Source organism: Bos taurus, chromosome 16 (assembly GCF_002263795.3).
Source record: "Bos taurus isolate L1 Dominette 01449 registration number 42190680 breed Hereford chromosome 16, ARS-UCD2.0, whole genome shotgun sequence".
Lineage (NCBI taxonomy): Eukaryota > Metazoa > Chordata > Mammalia > Artiodactyla > Bovidae > Bos > Bos taurus.
Window position 1 is genome coordinate 76,727,611 of NC_037343.1, and position 21,394 is coordinate 76,749,004.

General features: G+C 46.0%; 1 protein-coding gene across 8 annotated transcripts in view; it reads right to left on the bottom strand.

The window, feature by feature from the left end:
• The window catches only part of DENND1B (DENN domain containing 1B), a 270,596-nt gene extending 250,843 nt beyond the window's left edge, over positions 1–19,753 (bottom strand). For 7 of the 8 annotated variants that reach the window (XM_059875836.1, XM_024976899.2, XM_024976898.2 and 4 more), the window contains exons 1-2: positions 19,509–19,602; positions 17,294–17,358 (exon numbers count right to left, since the gene is read on the bottom strand). In XM_059875836.1, the coding sequence (XP_059731819.1) occupies positions 17,294–17,311 (18 nt within the window). In that variant the 5' untranslated portion in view covers positions 17,312–17,358; positions 19,509–19,602. Of the gene's footprint in view, positions 1–17,293; positions 17,359–19,508; positions 19,603–19,738 lie in introns of those variants that run through there. The other variant, XM_024976901.2, reaches the window with a different exon arrangement.
• Positions 19,754–21,394: the final 1,641 nt, after the last annotated feature.

Here is a 21,394-nt window from a genome sequence, read left to right on the forward strand (position 1 = left end):
ATTTGCTGGCAAATGCACTCAAATTCTCTGAACAGATGGAAGAGAAACGGCCACCTACTTCTCTAGGAAGGGGTGCTAAGGCACTCTGGATCTGAGGTGGGGAGAGACTCTTTTCTGTATTCCCTTTTATGTAATAAAAATTTTTATCATTTGTGTTTATTTTTTTGCGCTATAAAAGACTGTTACTTAAAAACCTTTTTAAATGATTGCCATTAAAACAAACGTGTAACTTGATGACAGGTTTGATACACTAACGTGCATTTAGGAGTGACTGACACTATCACTGCGAGCTGAGCTTTAAGGATAGATACAAGTAGACTTCACTGACCCGGAACAACTCAGGTGTGAAATGCACTGGTCCATGCGTGCAGTCACTTACACCTGCATCTTTTTCAATACATGTACAACTGGTCCTCCATATTTGCGGATGCGGAATCAGGGATACAGAGGGTCAGTCACAGACCTGAGCATCCCTAAATTCTGGTATCCACCATGGGTCCTGGAAGCAGTCCCCTGAGGACACTGAGGAGTCTGTACACAGAAGCAGAAGGAGACAGCACTCTGGAGAGATGGTATACAGACACGGAAGGGAACAGCGCTCCACAGACAGGAAGCGTCTGAGTGCCACCTAAGATGTGTCTGCATGGTAAGCCATGTGGGCTGGAAAGTCAAGCCTAAAACGGTCATCTGAGCCCAGGTCACAGAGGATCCAGAACATGAGGCTTAAGGCTGAGAGCTTATTGTGGAGATCAGGGTCTCCTAAACATGAGAACCTACAGGCCCCAGTTTGAGAAAGACTGCAGTTAACAATGGAGACTGCCAGCTGCTTGGCTGCACAAGATGCCCCACCCACCAGTCACAGGCTCAGATGGCAGCCTGGGCCAGCAAGCAGGAGGCTCCCTCAGCTCCGGTGGCGATGGGAGATAAAAGAGAAGCCTCACTTCTGCAACAGTATCTGACTAGCTCCTCGATCGAAAGGCCAAGCAGATCCTGAATACAGAGTCCAACAAGATGGGGGAGAATATTTTGACTAGTCAACTGTGACGGACAGAATAACGAGTCCACCCACTACTTTGTGATCTTAGTCTGCAAGGCCAGAGGCTGGTTATTCCCTGGTGCTTTTCCGGCCACCAGAATAAAGCTGTTAGACATTTAGCTTAGCTTTATTACTTAGGAGAAAAATAGTATGAATATACAGACTATCAGTTGGTGGTGTTAAATCACTAAATCGTGTCTGACTCTTTGGGACCCCATGGCCTGCAGCATGCCAGGCTTCCCTGTCCTTCACTATATCCTGGAGTTTGTTCAAACTCATGTCCATTGAGTCGGTGATGCCATCCAACTAATTCTGAATTTTATTCATTATACCTTTTTTAAAATTCATTAAAAATAGATGAATATGAAAGTTGTTTATAATATTTACCAAAAGCCATAATTAGAATTACTATCAGAAGTGTGTTCTAGGCTGTAGCCTGAAATGCAAAGAAATACACTCATCCCTCATTAATCCTCATATTATCATAGTCATTGTGAAATCACTCTCAGCTCTGGAGTCAAAAGGTTTCACTGATGGACACTATGCCATTATACATTAAATATGTAATATATACACATACTATATACATATCAAACAAAAGCATCTAATTATTATTTCTTATGAATTAAGAAAGGTATATACATTTTGCTTAAACTACAACAAAAATAACCATTGTTTAAAAACATATTGACATATTTGATTTATGGTAGAAAGAGAAAGGTGGTTACTGCTGTCATTTTAAAGACAAAGAAACAGGCTCAGAGGGTTTACCAGAAATACCAAAAAGCTAGAACTCCAAGTTCTTCTAAATCCAATCTAACTTCAGAGTCCTGCCAACCTAGCTAGCATAAAACAGCAGTGAATGAAAACAGTGAATTAAAAGAGCAGATTCTCTTCTCACCAAAGAAACCACAGAGATAACACCCCTCCTCTGTGTACTTCTCATGGTTAAGAAGACTGAAAATAAAATGATCCCTCAACCCTGGGAGCCCCACTGACCACTCACCAACGATAAAGTCTGTTTGCCCAGACATCCATATAAATACTGTCATCTCTGTGTCATGACACGAACAAGGCTGAGAACACTGCTACTGAGAACTCAGGAACATACAGAATGCTCTTAAATAAAATTTGCTCAGAAAATATAAACTCATAAACTTTATGAAACACCTTTAAAAAGAGATTGATATCAATGATTTAACAGAATTCTGCTTCAAAGTTAACTGCAGGACTTAAATCCTGACACAGTGGTTCTCAATCACATGCACAACTCGCCTTTTTTACTGGAGTGTAACTGCTTTACAACGCTGAGTTTCTGCTGCACAGTGAAGGGAATCAGCTAGGTGTACACACGTATCCCCTCCCTCCTGAGCCTCCTTCCTGCCCACTCCCCCATCGCACCCTCTAGGTCATCACCGAGCACCGAGCTGAGCTCCCTGTGCTGTACAGCAGCTCTGCACTGGCTACCTACTTTACACGTGGTACTGTGCACTCCTTCAGCACTCACTCCAGAAAGTTAAACAGGCACGCAAATGAGTAAGAGTGACGGCATTACTGGGGTGGCCTTGGATTCGCTATAAACCTCAGCCACTCGCACACTGCAGTGCTTATTATCAGTGTACTCAGAACCAACCGCACCATGCCCCTACCGATGGCATGTCCACTAAGACCCACACAGTCACATAGTATTACCCTGTCATGTATGGATGTGAGAGTTGGACTGTGAAGAAAGCTGAGCGCCGAAGAACTGATGCTTTTCAACTGTGGTGCTGGAGAAGACTCTTGAGAGTCCCTTGGACTGCAAGGAGATCCAACCAGTCCATCCTAAAGGAGATCAGTCCCGGGTATTCATTGGAAGGACTGATGTTGAAGCTGAAACTCCAATACTTTGGCCACCTGATGCGAAGAGCTGATTCACTGGAAAAGACCCTGATGCTGGGAGGGATTGGGGGCAGGAGGAGAAGGGGACAACAGAGGATGAGATGGCTGGATGGCATCACTGACTCGATGGACATGAGTTTGGGTAAACTCCGGGAGTTGGTGATGGACAGGGTGGCCTGGCGTGCTGTGATTCATGGGGTCGCAAAGAGTCAGACACGACTGAGCAACTGAACTGAACTGAATCTCACCTCATCATCAGAAATTCAGAGACGTGGGCCCTTAGTTTAGTCCCATTCTAATCAGCTTCTAGTCTGTCAATATTAACTCTCAGAAGTTCAAAATTTTTACACATATATAGAATCCTTACTTTCCTGTTTAAATTAGTGAATGTTAAAAAAAAAAAAAAGCTGGAAGAAAGGTGTGTAAGGAACAGTCGCATTGTGACTTGCAAGGCCTGCTCAGTCTCTGTGGGTGCCACCAAGCCTTTACAGGACCGCCAGACTCAGTGCTGAATCTGTATTCTCCACCAAACACCATCTTCAGAGTGAAACTAACTCGGCGGCCCAAAACACTCTAGCACCTTCCATCCTCCAGGCACCTGACCCTCGCGCAGTGGGGGCCCGGGAGGCTTCCTCTCACATTCCTTTCTTCCACGCTGATCACACGCATCAAAATAGGAGGGTAGTTCATCACTGACATCTGATTTCTGCTGAAGTGACCACACCTTTTTTCAAAGACTTCACGAACACGATACAGAACCAAGAGTGACTTACAGCCAAAGTTCACAAAGCACTTTCATGCCGTTTTCTATCGGACGCTCATAACAGTTGTTGAGATACAAAGTGCAAACGTCTTATAACTATGAAGAGTGCAATCAACCGACGCTAAACAACTCTACCAAGTTATGAAGGTAATCAACAGCCAAGCCAGGACCAAAAGCATGTTCCACCCTTGTCCCGTGTCTCTCCACTCCATCACGGAGTCTGTGAGGTTTTATTCTGTTCTATCCATAGAAGGATTCCAGACTTTAGGTCTTTAGAAAATCATGTCATCAAACCCATTTACCCCTACTTACCTTGAGACAGAGATTCAACTGGCTACTCACATTCAATCAAAGAGTAAGCGTCAGTTTTATTTAGAGTGTGTCTGCTGAGAGTTTCTGAAATCACCTTTCATGATATTCACCACCCACCCCTCATGCACCACTGGTGGAAATGTAAACTGGCGCAGCCAGTCTGGGAAACAGTATGGAGGTGCCTCGAAAAATTAAAGCTCAAACTACCGTAGGAAGAAAACAAAGACACTAATTAGAAAAGTTACCCGCGCCTCTGTGTTCACTGCAGCATTATTTACAATAGCCAAGATACAGAAGCAACCCAAGTGCCCATCAACAGATGAAAGTGTTCACAGACAGACACACACACACACCCCCCAACCTGGGCCGCTCAGCCACAAAAAAGAATACTATCTCGTCATCTGTGAGAACACACATGGAGCTAGAGAGTATTACTGCTAAGTGAAAACACTCAGAGAGACAAGTACTGTACGATTTCACCTACAGGTGGGATCTAAAACACAAATGAACACGACAACCTGAGTTACAGAGAACACGTGTAGTGGGGGAGGTGAGTGGTAAGACCCAGGTGGTTAAGGGAGGGAGATTAAGGAGGTACGAACTTCCAGCTACAGTACAAGTGTGTCGTGGGTATGAAATGTACCCACGGGTACCCACAGGTACGTGGGGAACATAGTCAATAACCAGGTAACGCCTTTATAGGTGACATTATAACTGATTCATCCTGGTGACGATTCTGAAATGCACAGAAATAACAAATCACTACTCTGTGTAACAGAAACTAACACAGTGTTAGAGGTCAATTACACTTCAAAACTAAACAAACTCATTTTTTAAAAAAAGAGAGAGAGATCAGACTGTGGTTACCAGAGGGAGTGGGGGAAGAGAGAATGGGATAAAGACGGTCAAAAGATATAAAACCCCAGTTAAAAACTCAGTCAGTGCTGGGGACGTAACGTACAACGCGATCAAGTCCACTCACACAGCTGCATGTTATAAAGCTGCTGAGAGTAAATCCTGAGAGTTTTCATCACAAGGGAAAAACGTCTTTTTCCTTCTTTAATTTTCACGTATAGGAGCTGACAGCTGTTCACTAAACCTGGGGCAGTCACTTCACGACGTACGTAGTCATATCACTATGCTGCACAGCCCAAACCCGTACAGTGCTGTGTCTCCATCATATCCCAGCAAAACCGGGAGGAAAAAGAAAACCCTACCCTATATTATGCTATTTTTATTTTCCAATCAAAGAAAGAAAGAAGTAATCTGGTTAAAGAAATACAATAACAATATTCACTCCTCTAAGAGCTTCCCTCATCTCTCCACTAGAAAAAGAAACAGATGCCCAAAGGGCACCCTGCCCTTTGGGGTGGTGCCCAAAAAGATCAAAACTTTTTTCAAACAAAAAGTATTTCATGAAATGATTTTTTTTAAACAATAAAAGGAATAAAAACTTTTTAAAAACCAAATAAATCAACACAAAATAATAAAAAAGCAAAGTACGATTAAAAGTAAAATTACAAACTGAAGAATTAACACAGTTCAAAGAATATAAAAATATTAAATGTCTCATAAATGAAAGAATAAACACCTAGTACAGCAAAAAGCAAAAGTGAAAGAGGTAAATACAAATTCCAGGATTTAACACCTCCGTGCAGATGGCAGCAGGCGGTAGAGGCAACCCGCAGGCCTCACTGGCCCCAGTTACTAAAGACCCAGAAGCAGGAACAGGGCCTCTGGCCCGTCCTCTGGCTGCAGAAGCTTCGACACCCCTGCCCTCTGGGCTGTGGACATCTGCGTGGGAGGAAGACAGCGCTCCAAGACCACGGAGCTCCACCTTACTCATCACCTCCTCCAACGCAGAGACTGAGCAAGAGTACCCGCCGTCCACTCTCCCCAGCCCCAGCTTTTAAATTAAGGGCTGCAACTCAGAATAAGAATCGCTAGGTCCCGTAACAACAGTAAATGAATAATTCTTGTGTTTTGACCAAATTAAATTCAGCCATACCTTAAAAAAGGCAAATTCTAGTTGTACTTCAAATTATATTCTAAAGTAAGTACAAATCATACGTATTTCAGAGCTGACTCCCTGGAAAAGACCCGGATGCTGGCAAAGATTGAGGGCAGGAGGAGAAGGGGGTGACAGAGGATGAGATGGTTGGATGGCATCACCGACTCAATGGACATGAGTTTGAGCAAACGCTGGGAGATGGTGGAAGACAGAAAAGCCTGGTGTGCTGCAGTCCATGGGGTTGTAAAAAGTCAGAAGTGACAGTGACTGAACAACAAGTTGTGTAGGTTAAATCTGTCAAACATATTAAGTACAATACAAACCATACATTTCAAAGAATTACAATACCATGAAGATGTAAGCTCTAAACCATGGTAAATGTAACTTGGTCTTGCTGTGATGACTCAGAAGGCATTTCTGGTGTTCAGTGACCTCATTGCCAATACTCTGGCCACCATTTGAAGAAACCACAAGTCAAGTAGTGGTGTTATGATACAAGGTTTAAGGCAGAAAAGTTAACATGAAGGGCATCTCCATCTTCTTCCCATGCTTACCAAACACAAAATGATTACGTCAATTTCAATCATACCTGAGGGAAATAAATCAAAAACTTACCAAGAGATTCTATGAATCCCCAAACTGAGTAAACTCTAAGGAAGGGATTTTATAATGGCCTTATAAAGAATTCTAGATAGCTACACCAGCCTCAATGACCAATGCAGAACAGTGCCAGGTACAAAGTATTGTACCACAGATCACTCATTTACATCCTCAACTGTCAAGCTATCAAATTATCAATACATATTTACAAATTAAAATGCTGGCTTTCAACTCGTATTCCAGTTTAATGCTTCCACCTTTTGAAATAAACATTGTTATGAAAAAACACAATAGTAACCACTGAAAACTTGGAAACTAGTATTTTCGTATGTGGTTTTTGGCTTAAAATGTCCTGTGTGACATGTCAAAACCTGTACACAGTAAACACAACCAACACATAACCTTGATGAACTGTGTTGTCCCTTATTTTCAACAAAATTTTCTGCAGATACTTGTCATCAAAATCACACACTGCACAGCAAAACAACACCAAAACTTAGTTCTCATGTCCTCTCTAGTAATAAGAACACAATAAAAAGGGAAAAAGAAATATTTTCTAAAAATAAACTCATTGTTTATATTAAATAGAAAATACCATTTTAATTTATATAAAAGACTAACAATGACCAAGACCTTGAAAAAGATTCCCCAAATATCACATGACTTCCTCTTCCAAATATATCCAAGACACACTGGAATCTCAAAAAAAACAAAACTTCATAATTCTTCCTGAACCACGTCCATGTATTTTTAATGTGCAGACCTTGAGGACATTAACACACTTCTGAACTCACTGTGTTTCATTTCAGCCAATGTTTTCTGCACAAATTCATGCTGTTTCAAATAATTTTTAATTGAAATTAATAAAAAGTCTAAATTTTACCACTACTCAAGGGACAACATTTTAAAGGACTGGTTAATTTTCATTAATGATCATGAACACTAAACATATCTTTATGCTGGTGCAGCTTTGCTACCCAACCAAGACAAAATTATTTCTGAAATGACTAATTTCTGGACGCATACACGCTTGCAGAAGACCATCAGATGTACTAAACTGATAGCTCTATGCTTTATTTTCAGATTCAAATGATAAATAAGAAGGAACTGAAAGAGGAAAAGGCTCCACCTGATCTTTACCAGTTCTGCCTACTAAGACAGAGTTTGTGGTTTATCAACAGTTCTACAAAAAAAAAAAATTTAAATAAAGCACATATTGCTTGTGAAGGTAAAAAAAAAATAGCCTTTCAAAGCTCTACACATTAAATGTTTTTAAGATTTAAGAAATATAAAATAGATGTTGGAAATACAGCAGAACCTTTTACTAACTTCACTGTGATAACAGAGTATAACACGCCACTATTGAACATCATCTGTATGATGACAACTTCCAAAAATCTGCAAGAGATCCAAAGACAGGCTTGTCCTTAAACACCTAAAATCCAGTGTTCACAGAGAGCAACAAAGACCAAGTTCAAGGTGGACTATAACTGCCATGAGGCAAATATCAAAAGGATAATTACTCAGCAACTTCTTTTTATATCTTTTACTTCTGTAGCTTCACTTCCACAAATTTCACCTGCTTGATAAAGTTGTTACATTCTTAAAGAAGATAAGATATTGATAGTAATACCTCTCAATACCTTTCACAGTTTTCATTCTTTTTCTTTAAAAGCCATCTTAGTACCTTAATAATAGTGCTTCAACAGTTGAACAAATAATCACTGAACAGATATTTAGGGTCAGACACTGTTTCAGGCTCTGAGTAAACAAAACTAAGCCCCACAAGCCCCTGCCTAGGCAGTTGACACCATAGCTGAGAGACTGCTTCTTAATCAGCTTCCTTAGTCACAAGTATTTAGACCAAAAGCAATATATTCTTTACTCTTAATTAGTCACAAGATTCTGAATATGAAGTACAACTACCTTTGGAATGAGATAACTGCCTGGAACCCAACTGAGAGCTGATGAGACATGTGGCTGTCTCCCCTCCATCACCTGAGGACCCCCCAGGCCCCCCAGCCCCTCTGCACAGCGCTCAGGGACCTGCCCTCCCCACACTGGGCGTGGACACTGCAGAGCAGACCACAGCCCTGACACCACCACAGTCCCTGACCTGAAACTGACATCCTGTGAGAATGCCATCTTCTCAACTGCTCTGCCTCTGTGCTCGGCACATAACTGGTGCTCAGAAACACGCGCTCAATGAATGAAAGAAGACTGAGAATCTCCTATGACATTCACACTCTTCTTGCCATTTTCGTCTTTTGACTGATCCCTGTTAAAAGATGCTAATGTAGTATCACAACAACTCTGGTCTAGCCTAGCATAGGGGATGTTCTCAACAGGCGGCTTTCTCAAACTGCTGCAGAAAAGGTCAAAGCTATTAGAAAATGCTGATTATTTTAGGGGCAGCACAGCCTAATGGTTCGAGAATCAGAAAAACAGATTCAAGTCGCAGTCCCACCTCTGGGAGCTGTGTGTTACTTAACCTTTCTGAGATTCCATATCCTCATCTTTATGAAAATAACAATCCCCACTTCATGTGGCTGTACTAAAGAGGATATGTAGACTCTTTCCCAGAAAAGGCAATGGCACCCCACTCCAGCACTCTTGCCTGGAAAATTCCACGGACGGAGGAGCCTGGTGGGCCGCAGTCCATGGGGTCGCTAAGAGTCGGACAAGACTGAGCGACTTCACTTTCACTTTTCACTTTCATGCACTGGAGAAGGAAATGGCAACCCACTCCAGTGTTCTTGCCTGGAGAATCCCAGGGATGGGGGAGCCTCATTGGCTGCCGTCTATGGGGTCACACAGAGTTGGACACGACTGAAGCGACTCAGAAGCAGCAACAGCAGCAGACTCTTTCCACAGCTACTGACACACTGTTAAATACTAGTTTTATTTCTATTTCTGTAATACATCTAACTGGAGGCCTAATCAGAGAAAATAAATTGGTAAATTAGGTGCTGTAACCATGCCATCACTTTATTTCATTAACTGGGAAGTTACAAACCAAAAAAAAAAAAAGAAGTCTTAATGAAATTCACTCTAAATATACTTACACACATATTAAAGCTGTTAACCACAAACTACAAACGGAGTATCACTATAAACCGGGAAAATGAGAAAACCCAACCGACAGAGGTATACTTGATCCTCAGTTCAGAGATCTTTGCACCACAGCAAGTTTGCATCATTCTAATTAATTCAGGTGTACCCGGCTTTCTTTAAAATTAAAATGCTCCCCTGAGGGCTGTCTATCAGGTGTTCACACCTCACTGTGAATTACTTTCATCAGATAAATACATTAAGTAACACCACCTACTGAAAGCAACTGTGATTTGAGGAATGGTGAGCCAGGTCCGTAGGGCAGGGGAGGGCTGTGCCGGGCTAGCTGGCCAGGGTCTCCGTGCACTCACGGGGCAGCATGACGACGAGGCACACACCCGGAGAGTTCCCAGGGTCAGAAAAGCCATTAAAGTGATGCCCTTTACGGACACTTCCAGGTCCCTGATTCTACGTTCTCTGGTGAAGTGTGCCCAGAGAACCCAGAGCCTGAAACAGTGTCTGACCCCAAGGATCTGTTCAGTGAATATTTGTTCAACTGTTGAAGCACCATTATTAAGGTATTAAGATGGCTTTTAAAGAAAAAGAATGAAAATTGAGAAGGGTACTGAGGTATTACTATTAAAATCTTTTCTTTAAGAATGTAACAACTTTTATCAAGCAGGTGAAATTTGTGGAAGTGAAGCTACATTAGTAAAAGATATAAAAAGAAGTCGCTGAGTAATAATCCTTTTGATTAAAGCTGCAAAATTAAACAACATGTGAATAAATAAAAGCACCTAATGAGACAAGTTACAATCAGAAAACGAGCTCTGCAGCATCCCTATCAGAGTGAGAATCGATAAACGCTGAGCCCTGAAGATGACTCGCTTCCTACCCTCCAGGCAGCTGCGGGGAGGAGGGGGTGATCTCAGAGCCAAAGAGAAAAGTGCACCTGTTCTCAACTACGTTCCAGGTAGAACCGAAGGGTCTGTCTCGGAGGTGCGCCCCTGAAGAGCCACAGGAAACTCTGCCCCTGGTTAGCAGCTATGAGAAAATAAGCGCTGCTTTCTGCTCCAACATGGGGTACGCTGTCGGAGCTCTCACTGAAGATCTGCTCTAATTCATCCTGGCGCACCTGGGGTGAGAGAAACTCAAGAATTCCTTAACCAACACGAAGCTGGAGCAGAAAAGCATCGTAACTGCATTTTACTCACAGATTTTGTTTTCCCCCCACTTCAGGCAACATGTAAATCTCCTAGACCATCTTATGTATGATTCACCAAAGTTCTACTCTCTAAATGCCAGGGTTTTCTGGGGTTTTCAGCATGTGTGGAGGGGTATCAATGGGCTTCAAGGTGGCCTCCACAAACACACATACACGGCACGTGTTCCAGTAAATCCTGTGATGGGAGGCAGGGGCAGAGTGGATGTAGGGCCTGAATCGGGGAGGGGGGGGTGCCTGAGTACAGGAACCCCAAACAGCCCCGCCCCAGGCAGAGGGTGACAGGTTAGTAATGTCCCCGCAGGGCTACCCTGGTGGCTCAGTGGTGAGGAGTCTGCCTGCTGATGCAGGAGACGGGGGTTCGATCCCTGGTCCAGGGAGATCCCACACGCTGCAAGGCAGCTAGGCCCGGGCACCACAATCGCTGAGCTTGTGCTCTGGAGCCTGGGACCACAACTCCTAAAGTCCGCACACCCGAGACCCGCGCGTCACAACGAGACGCCACCACGGCGAGCAGCCGCCCGAGAGTAGCCCCCGCGCATCACAACGAGAGGAAGCCCACTCGCAGCAACAGAGACCCAGCGCGGCCAAAAATAACTACATGAATCTAAAAATTAATAACGTCCTCGCTGCTGCCCACCAGCCAGCACGCACTGAGGGTCACGTCCACAAGCGCGGCCTCTGTGCACTCACTGGACCAACATTAATCTGACCAACAGTCAGACACTGCGCTCAGACCACTTTCTGTCGTGCATTCTGTAAATGCTAAACATGCCAGCGGCTGCACTACACTGTTCCTTAAGAATACAGTCGCTGGGTCACCGGCTGGTACTCGAAGAGGTCACTCGGAGCAGGGCAAGCAGATGCTAAGACCTGTCTGCGTGTCTCTGCATTACTATCTTAGATGTACCTGAAGAACGTGATACAGGCAGAAGCAAAATGTTACGAATCTGTGTAAACAGTATCCCTCAAGGCAAAAACCTATCAAATGCAAAAGGGAGCTCAGCAGGACACAGTCAGGATTCTTTGGCCTACGGTTGTGATTTTAAAAACAGGAGACAGTTAGGACTATTCACGTGAGCTGGAGATCAAAGGACGGAGCATCTGATACTGACTGGGCTGGAGAAACGGATAAAAGTGGAAAGTTGGTGGCAAGGTGGGATCTGCTCCTAAGAGAAGTTACTCTCTCTGGCTAAAGAGAATGGCATAAAGAAGACAAGGTCTGCTAAAAGATGCACGGAAAACCACCAATAAATAAAAATGTTAGCGCAAAGATTCACTAAACATGGACATGGAAATCCTAAGAGTGGTGCAGTGTGAATACCACAAGGGCAAGGCTCAGTAAGCATTGTGGAATCACACCTCATTCATTAACTTCCCAGAAGACACTGTATTCCTGCTTAAAACAAAGTACCTGTGCCACACACAGTTTATACTCCAGAACTAAAGAGCCTCTCGATGAGAGTGAAAGAGGAGAGGGGAAAACTTGCTTAAAACTCAACATTCAGAAAACTAAGATCATGGCATCTGGTCCCATCACTTCATGGCAAACAGACGGGGAAACAACGGAAACAGACTTTATTTTTCTGGGCTCCAAAATCACTGCAGATGGTGACGGCAGCCATGAAATTAAAAGACGCTTACTCCTTGGAAGGAAAGTTATGACCAGCCTAGATAGCATATTCAAAAGCAGAGACGTTACTGTGCCAACAAAGGTCCGTCCAGTCAAGGCTATGGTTTTCCCGGTAGTCATGTATGGATGTGAGAGTTGGACTATAAAGAAAGCTGAGTGCCAAAGAATTGATGCTTTTGAAGTATGGTGTTGGAGAAGACTCTTGAGAGTCCCTTGGACTGCAAGGAGACCCAACCAGTCCATCTTAAAGGAAATCAGTCCTGAATATTCATTGGAAGGACTAATGCTGAAGCTGAAACTCCAATCCTTTGGCCACCTGATGTGAAGAACTGACCCATTTGAAAAGACCCTGCTGGGAAAGATTGAAGGCGGGAAGAGAAGGGGACGACAGAGGATGAGATGGTTGGATGGCATCACCAACTCAATGGACATGAGTTTGAGCAAGCTCCAGGAGCTGGAGATGGACAGGGAGGCCTGGTGTGCTGCAGTCCATGGGGTTGCAAAGAGCTGGACACGACTGAGCGATTGAACTAAACTGAACTGACTTCCCTGTGCGAAGCCACTACACATGAGAGCCAACAGGGACACTAGATTTAAATACGTAGTGAGAAGTGAGAAAGTGTTAGTCACTCAGTTGTGTCCAACTCTTTTGCAACCCCATGCACTGCAGCCCGCAGGGCTCCTCCGTCCATGGGATTCTCCAGCAAGAATACCGGAGTGGGTTGCCATGCCCTTGCACAGGGCATCTTCCCAACCCAGGGATCGAACCCAGGTCTCCCACATTGCAGGCGGATTCTTAAAATATCTACATGTTATCAAATCTACTAAAAACCAATAGACTGAAATAGAGACTCTGGAGCCAGGCTGCTCTGGGCAAGTTACTTCATCTCTGCCCGCGGGGTTTTTTATCAAGTATGCAGGACTGGCTGTCAGTGACTCAGGCGCCACACAAGTAGGGGCTACAGCTCCTGCCCCTGTGGGTGCGGGGCCAAGAGCACAGAACAGAAAGCAGGGGCGTGGGGCCGCTGCCCAAAGGGAAACCCCCGGAGGAGGCGTCTAGCGCCCTCCTCCGGCAAGAGCCGCTCTTCAGTTCCCTGAATCTTCCTGGGGAAAGCAGAGGTGGCATGCCTCCAGTAAGTTCCGCAGTGAGAACTGCAGGCAGCCCATTCCTGCTGGCTGAGCCTCCCTGACGGCTGGAAGCGAGAAAAAGACGGTGGAACAGGCGTGATGACGGCGGCCAGCTTGGAGGTCTAATGGGAAGAGCACCGAGAGCTAGATGCCAGCACCTGGCTCTTTGGGGGTGGGGCAGAAGCTACCAGAGGCGCTGCCCTGCCCAGAAAGCAGCCACGCAGAGACACCCCGGCCACAGGCCGGATGCCCCCGGCACCCACCCTCCGACACAAGAGAAGGCACCAGGGACACACCGACCTGCTCACAGCAGTACTGAACGCCCCGTCACATGTGACGGGTGCTTTCCAAAAACTCATGCAATGCCCTTGAAACAAGTCCAAACAGGTGAGAGGAAGACTGTCCCTCACCAGGGCCAGCCGTTATCAGCTACATCTCAACAATGCCATTTCTTTTTTTTTTTTTTTTGAGACTATTTATTTATCTGGGCTTCCCTGGTGGCTCAGCAGCAAAGATTCCACCTGCCAATGCAGGAGACAATGGTTTGATCCCTGGGTTGGGAAGATCCCCTGGAGAAGGAAATGGCAGCCTGCTCCAGTACTCGTGCCTGAGAAATCCTATGGACAGAGGGACCTGGTGGGCTACAGTCCACAGGGTCGCAAAGAGTGGGACGTGACTTAGCAACAAAACAACAACAAAAAAGTACGTATTTATTTGTCTTGGTCCTGCCCCAAGACATGTGGGAATCTCAGCCCCCCAACCAGGAATCAAACCCGTGTCCCCTGCACTATCAGCTCAGAGTCTTACCCACAGGAACTGCTAGGGAAGTCCCCTACGATGCCACTTCAAATCTCTACCTACATCCTAGTTACCGAGGATCTGCCTCTGAAGACATTTATGATCTAAATCATTCAGGACAAATAAAGGAAGTTAAAACTTCTCTATTAAAAAGTAAATAAGAAACATGCCAAATACCTTAATTATCAATCTTAGCATAAACCAAGTTTACCCTAACCATCGTACTTCCTACTGGATCAAATAGATAGTCATCAAAAAATACACCAATATACTGAGAAATAACAACTCATTCAAAAAATAAACCAATGTTTTAAGAAAGGCAAAGAGCACTTTAATTGATCTCCATCCTCCTCTTCCCTGCTAGTTGTTTAGTGTGTCATTCATATGATCTTGTCACTCCACCCCTACCCCCACCGATGGCTACTTTAGGATCGGTCAGCCCCAAGCCCACTTGGGCCACTGGGACCCAACGTTCTGGGGATGTGGGGAAAGAAACTACCCCCATTAGGACCGTGACAAGGCAGTGTCTGCCATCCCCAGAGTTATAAACAAGAAGCAGGGTTCCTGCCTGTCTGAGAGCCACGCTACCACCACAAGGAACCTAAGTCTCCCAGTGGCTGCACTCCTGTGGGTGGCGAGCCCAGAGGCAGAAAGAGCCGAGGTCTCTGGTGACCTACTTCTAAACTTCCTTTTATGAAATATTAAGTTTCCTTATTATTTAAATTGGTTTCATGTTGTACCCTAAAACATCATAATTTACACATTTTGTTTTACATGTCCATTAGAACATAAGAATGTCGTCCATGTTCATGTAAATGTTAGCAAAAAAGTGTTCTATTTTAAATAAACTGATGCCCATATGAGACTCATTAAATACATAGCTCTCACTGACAGTTAAATAAAAATATCTGAATAACTTTCTGGAGTAATTTCTGGACATTTTGCCCTTCAATAATTATCAATAAGACAGAAAACTATTTTTAAAACATTTATAAACATCAAACTCTCAATCTGACATAAAACTTTTGTTATTTGGTAGTGTTACTTTTTAGAGCACAAAAAGGGTAACTCTTAGACCCTAAAATATTAGTCAAGTTCACAGTGTTTAAGTCACAATCAAAAAAGAACTGATGCTAATGCTTTTTACATAATTAAGTTTAGCTTTTTAAAAAAAATCTTTAGACTTTGCTGCCAGTGAGCTATTTTAATGGAATACGTGGGTAGGACAGATTAACTGCAACCTACAGAGAAGCCAAACATGTTTATTTTAACCACTTATAATATTTTCAACTTCATCGTGCTACATAAACAGTTAAAATACAAAGATGTTTCTGATGAGCAGTGATTTAAACAACGAAACCAAAAGAGCAAGAAGGTAATAAAAGAAGGGCAGAAGTAGAAGATGCCTACTGAAAAGGCTAGCTCCTAAAAACACAGATAAAGGCAGAGAGAGGAGGTAAGGAGTAGACCACTCGGGACCCCCCCAACACAGGCATGGAGCTGGTGTCCCACGAGGCAGGCCCATCCTTTCGTCAGGAATCAGCATGCATTCAAAATGGCAGAGAAACCCACGCTGCCCAAAGGAATTTAGCCTGTTCTACAAACACGTCAGGTCAGCATTATTTCACACACCTTAGCTGATGTTATGGTAGATATTGTGAAGACTTATTCCTATCATAAATACACTACAGAATACATTTAAATTGGAGCTGAAAAAAAAAAACAAAAACGTATCCATTGGACTCTTCAAAGAGAACGTATTTGGACCTGGAAAGACCGTAAGCAGACTAATACACACAGGAAAACAAAAGATAACCTCTTCAACCGGAGAAAGCTCACGTACAACCTAGGATCTCTCCTTGCCTGGGGGACAAACCTGACCACAGCTGTGGCTCAAGCAGGCCTGAGTGGGGCAGGCAGGGCCACTGGAGCCAGGAACAGGCCTGCCTTCCTACCTAAAATTAGCCCTGCCCACCTTACCGCAGCTGGGCTGGGCACGTCTATTTTAAGGTGCGTGACTCCAGATTGCTTAGGAGCATATAATTGCCGGCCAATTTGGGGAGCTGCGAGTGTGGAGAGACTTCCCAGCCAGCCTCAAGGGTGGACAACCAGTCTGGACAAAAGTCTCACACTGAATCATCATGCTATCTGGGGTCTAAGTACACGGGTGGTGAAGTCATACACGGGAGAGATCCATGAAAGATACAACACAGGGACAGAAGGCAGAGAAGACGAGCAAGAAGAGACAGCGCCTCCTCTCATCCACCAGCCCTCCCCCACCACCCAGCACACACACACACCCCCCACAAAAGTAGGGAGGAAACCAACAACAGGCATGATCCTGAGGTGTCCTCATCATCTCGGGAAATTATGATGTAGCAACTGACAGCTGAAACCCCTTCCAGGTAACGCCACAGGGCCGTTTACCGCCCTCTGAAAGCCCCTGGCTCCCGGAGTAAAGCCCGCAGAGAGGGCTGCCCAGTCCACATTCCACGTCTGGGGAACTTGAGATGGGAACTGGTATGGCTCCCGCTTGTACCAGTGAGAAAATTTTCACCAGCGTTTTAAACAGGAGCTGAATTTTCAAGAAGGAATGGAAGAATATCCCCGTAAGTAACAATAACGTCATCAACAAAGTTGTGAGTTACACGGCACTGACACACTCCTGAAATTTAAGCTACACAGATAGCATTCCTGATTCCTACCACCTTAGAGCTAAAACTCAGCCTCTATTTTCCGACTGGAACTTGAGACACCAGACACAGAAGGTATATTTAATACAAGTCCTGTCCTGATACCACTGCATTCCACCTGTCTACACCCTAAGCGTTTCTTCTGAACTAGCAAAACACACGTACCTTCATTTTCAGAGGCATGACATTTCACTTTCAATACCAAGTCAAAGGTCCTTTCTGGATTTTCCCTGAAAGAAAAAGAACTTTGTTAGTATTTCTTTCCTATGACAAAGTTTATATTCTCTTAATTCTAATAGTTAATCTTGTTCTTGTCTCAATAGATTCCATGTAACAATATGACCAGGCTTCCCAGGTGGCTTTGTGGTCAAGAAGCCACCTGCCAATTCAGGTGAGACCCAGGTTCAATCCTTGGGTCGGGAAGATCCCCCAGATAAGGAAATAGCAACCTACTCCAGTATTCCTGCCTGGGAGATCCCATGGACAGAGGAGCCTGGCGGGCTACAGTCCATGGGGTCACAAATGAGTGGGATGCAACTTAGCGACTAAACAAAAATAAACGACATGATCACAAAGGAGAAGAAATAAAGTGTTTTCCTGGTTCAGCAACTTAAGCGCACTGAGGCTAACAGTTCAGAGACTTCAGGAAAACATTTAACTTCTCAGTCTGCTTTCTCACCTAGAAAGTACCTTGTTAGGGTCACAGAACAACTGTGAGGATTACAAATCACATAATACATGTGGAAGTACTTTATAAAGTATTAAGTGCTATATAAATAGAAAGCATTGCCTTTATCTTATCAAACCAAAATTGAAAAGCCAGAACGTTCCTAACAGGCGCTACCTTTCCCCACCAGCAGAGTTTAATGGCAGGTTCTCTGGCTTTTATCAAAGGACTTGCAATATAGACACAACGGAATGACTGGTTCCAGCTGCCACGTTCTAGAGCACCATGAAACACTCATAATGGTCCTTAAAAGTGGAACTTTGCGTATACTGTCTTGAGACAGAATTACAGTAGGGAAGCACGCTTTAAGTGCCAAACTATACATAGCCTCCGAGGCCAACCCAAAAAGATAACGTCAACTATCTGGGAAAACTGGACTCCTATTTCAATATTGGAGTTGATCACTAAGAACAGTAAGGTTTTGCTTCATTCAGAAGTTACCAACATTCACTAAATGCTCACACATTCAAGGTATACTTTGTTAATTTCAAGAAGTGAATGGAAATCTACTGAGACATCTTCTTTAGAAACAGTGTTCTTTTTAACACAGTTCTGTTTTAATCTCTTTGTGCCAGAAGATAAAAGATCAAGCAACATCTGACACCACAAACTCCATGTGACCAAAGTGTTAATGTATTTGTTATCTCTGCCACTGGGGTCCTTGGTTGTCTGTGCACTGGCTGTTTTTAATCATGCATTTCCCTCAAGAAACTAACAGCTATGTTGGCTTCTAAGCAAGCGCTCTATTTTTTAAAATTTATTACAAGAATCTAGAAACAGAGAAATTGGCAAGCCATATAAATTACTCTGCAAATTCCTCAGCCGTCCCACTATTAAGTTGCTTCAATGAGAATAATCTGAACTCAGGTGAGCCTCCCTCCTAATCCAGTTAATGTCAAAAGATACACTTTTTTAAGTCCCATACCTAGCACCCTCCCCCAATATATCAAACACTGAAGAAAATTATTTTCCTATTTTCCTAAGTCTTTAGAACCTCTCTTAAGTGTAAATACAAAATACTCTGTAACACTGGGAAATGATAAAGGCTTTTAACGCTAAAAGAAATATATACACGATATTCATGAACTCGGGTAGGTGGGGTGGGGGTTGGTTTAAGAGGGTGTCAAAGGAAGAAAGAAGGAATTTTTTGCAAAGTAAGTTTCCGGAGGAAAATATAAAACTCCTGCCCCTAAGATAACTGAAAGAACACCACCACACTGTTCAGATGGCTTTTTGCTTGCTCAAGGTCCTGAAGAAAAGCCCAAGGGGCACCCAAGGGTGCTGCTGACCACACGGAAAACACGCCCTCCGCGAGCCCCTTCTGCCGGCGCCGGTATTCCACGCCCGGGGCACCTTTCTGCCCTGAGAAGGGGCCGGAGGAGGGAGACCCGGGGCCGCCGGTAAACACCCTGGAAGCGCGCCGGGAGGGCAGTCACGCCCGAGCCGCCTGCCCGCCCGGCGCGCGGCGGGGGGAACCGGCCTCACGTCCGCCTGCCGCCCGGGACCCGCAGCGCCGCGCCGGCGCCCAGGCCTCCGCCCGGGCCGCGCGCCCCCCGCCGCCCGCAGGCCCGCGGCCTAGGCCGCCCAGGGGAGCCGGGGTTGGGGGGCCGGGGTCCGCGGAGGGGCCCCCCGCCCGCCCCCGCGCGCACTCACTTGGTCCTGCAGTCCATGGCTACATGTCGCGGGGCGCGCCCGCCCGCCGGCCGCCGCGGGAACGGCTGCGCGCAGCGCGGCGGCCCGGCCCGGCGGAGAGGCCGCGCCCCGCCCCGCGCCTCTGTGACAGCGCGGCCGCCGCCCCCGCCCCCGGCCCGGCCGCCCCGCGCTCCCTGCACCGCCCGCGAACCAGGAAGTGGGCGCGCGGCGCCGGCGCGGGGCCGCCTCACCTGGGCCGCGCGGGCGCAAGCGGGCCTGCCCGAGGGCTCGCTGCGCGCCCGACCGCCAGCTGCTCGGGCGGCCTGGGCGCCGGACGGCCGCGGGCGCCCCCGGAGCCGGCCTGGGCTCGGGGAGGGGGCGCTCAGGGCCGCCGACCCCCGCCCCGGAAAGCCAAGTACCCGACAGGGCACCCGGACCCCGCGGTGCGCGCCGCGTGCGCCCCCGGAGCCGGCCCAGGCTCGGGGGAGGGGGAGGGGGCTGGGGGATTGCGGTTCAGGGCCGTACCCCCGGGGGTGGGGGTGCTCAGGGCCGCCCCCGCCCCGCCCCGGAAAGCCAACTACCCGACAGGGCACCTGCACCCCGCGGTGCGCGCCGCCCCGCGCGCGCCCCGCGTCCGAGCAACCGTTAACCCTTGGTGTATGTGGAGCGCCGCGTGGCTTTCAGGCTGCACATCCAGATCGCCAGGCGCCGCGCTCGGCCCCTGGCCTCCCTGCCACTGGGCCTGGGTACCTCCTAGGGGATCCAGAGCCGCCCCCTCCTAAGTCAGGAAGGTTCAGAGGTGCACCTGCTCAGGAGCCCAGCCCGGCAGCCAAATAACACTGCTCTGCTGCCCCTGCACGTCGTCGGGGACACAGACCTCCCCCCATCACGGCCGCCATGTGGCCAAGGACTCACTTAGGGACCCTTCCATGGAGGGGCAGGCCTTGCGGGTGCAGCCCGAGGGCAGAGGGGCCTGAACTAAGAGCTGCCGCGTGCAGAGCCCTGGGGAGCGCGGGAGCAGCTTGTACGCACCGTCCCAGCCCTTGCGGTCACTCTACGTGACAGGCTCTTTCACCAGCGTCTTATGAAGAAGCGGGCCAAGCCATCCCATGGTGATGGCCAAGCCGGACTTAAGACCAGGTCTACCCTGTACCGCCTCTCTCCCTCTTGTGTGGCCTCCTGCGTGGGATCTACCGAGAAGAGAGGTAGAAACAGTCTTACTTAGGATGGACGTGCGAAGGTGGTCAGGGCTAGACGGTTACACAGAGACCTTCCGGAGAAGGCTTCTCCCGTCGTCACCACCCCTGACACATTGCCTCCGTGTTTTTCATCCCAATAGAGGTTGCTTCGGAGCTTCTTCATGCAAAAGGAAAGAGGATGAGAAGAAACCAGATGTGGTATGAATAGAGTGAGTCATGAGACATACAACTCAAAGGAGGAGGCTTGGGAATTAAAGAATTTAGAATCAAGAACCTAAAATTAAACTCAAGTATACCAGCCCTCAAACATTCTGGCCAAAGACGATGGTTACTTGGTGAACAAAGTAACAGTAATGATGCATGGCATAGTCACAGACCTGGTAGTCTAAAATGAGCACAGGACATAATGGGGAAACAGAAAAATTATGTTTTGGCAAATGTGTTGTCATAGCTTGACTTGGGGTGAGACACTTCAGTTTCTCAGTTCCTACATTTGTAAAATGGGAATTATTACTGGTGTATCACATGAACAATATGATGTTCAAGTTTAATAAAAGTGCTACTAATTGTGTGATCTTTTGAGAAATCAAACTGTAGATTTCAGTTTCACAATGAGGCAAAATACACCACATCATCTTTTTTCCCAAATAAAACTCTTTTCTACATAAGAAGTTACTATAGTGCAAAGCCTTGAAAACACATCTATAA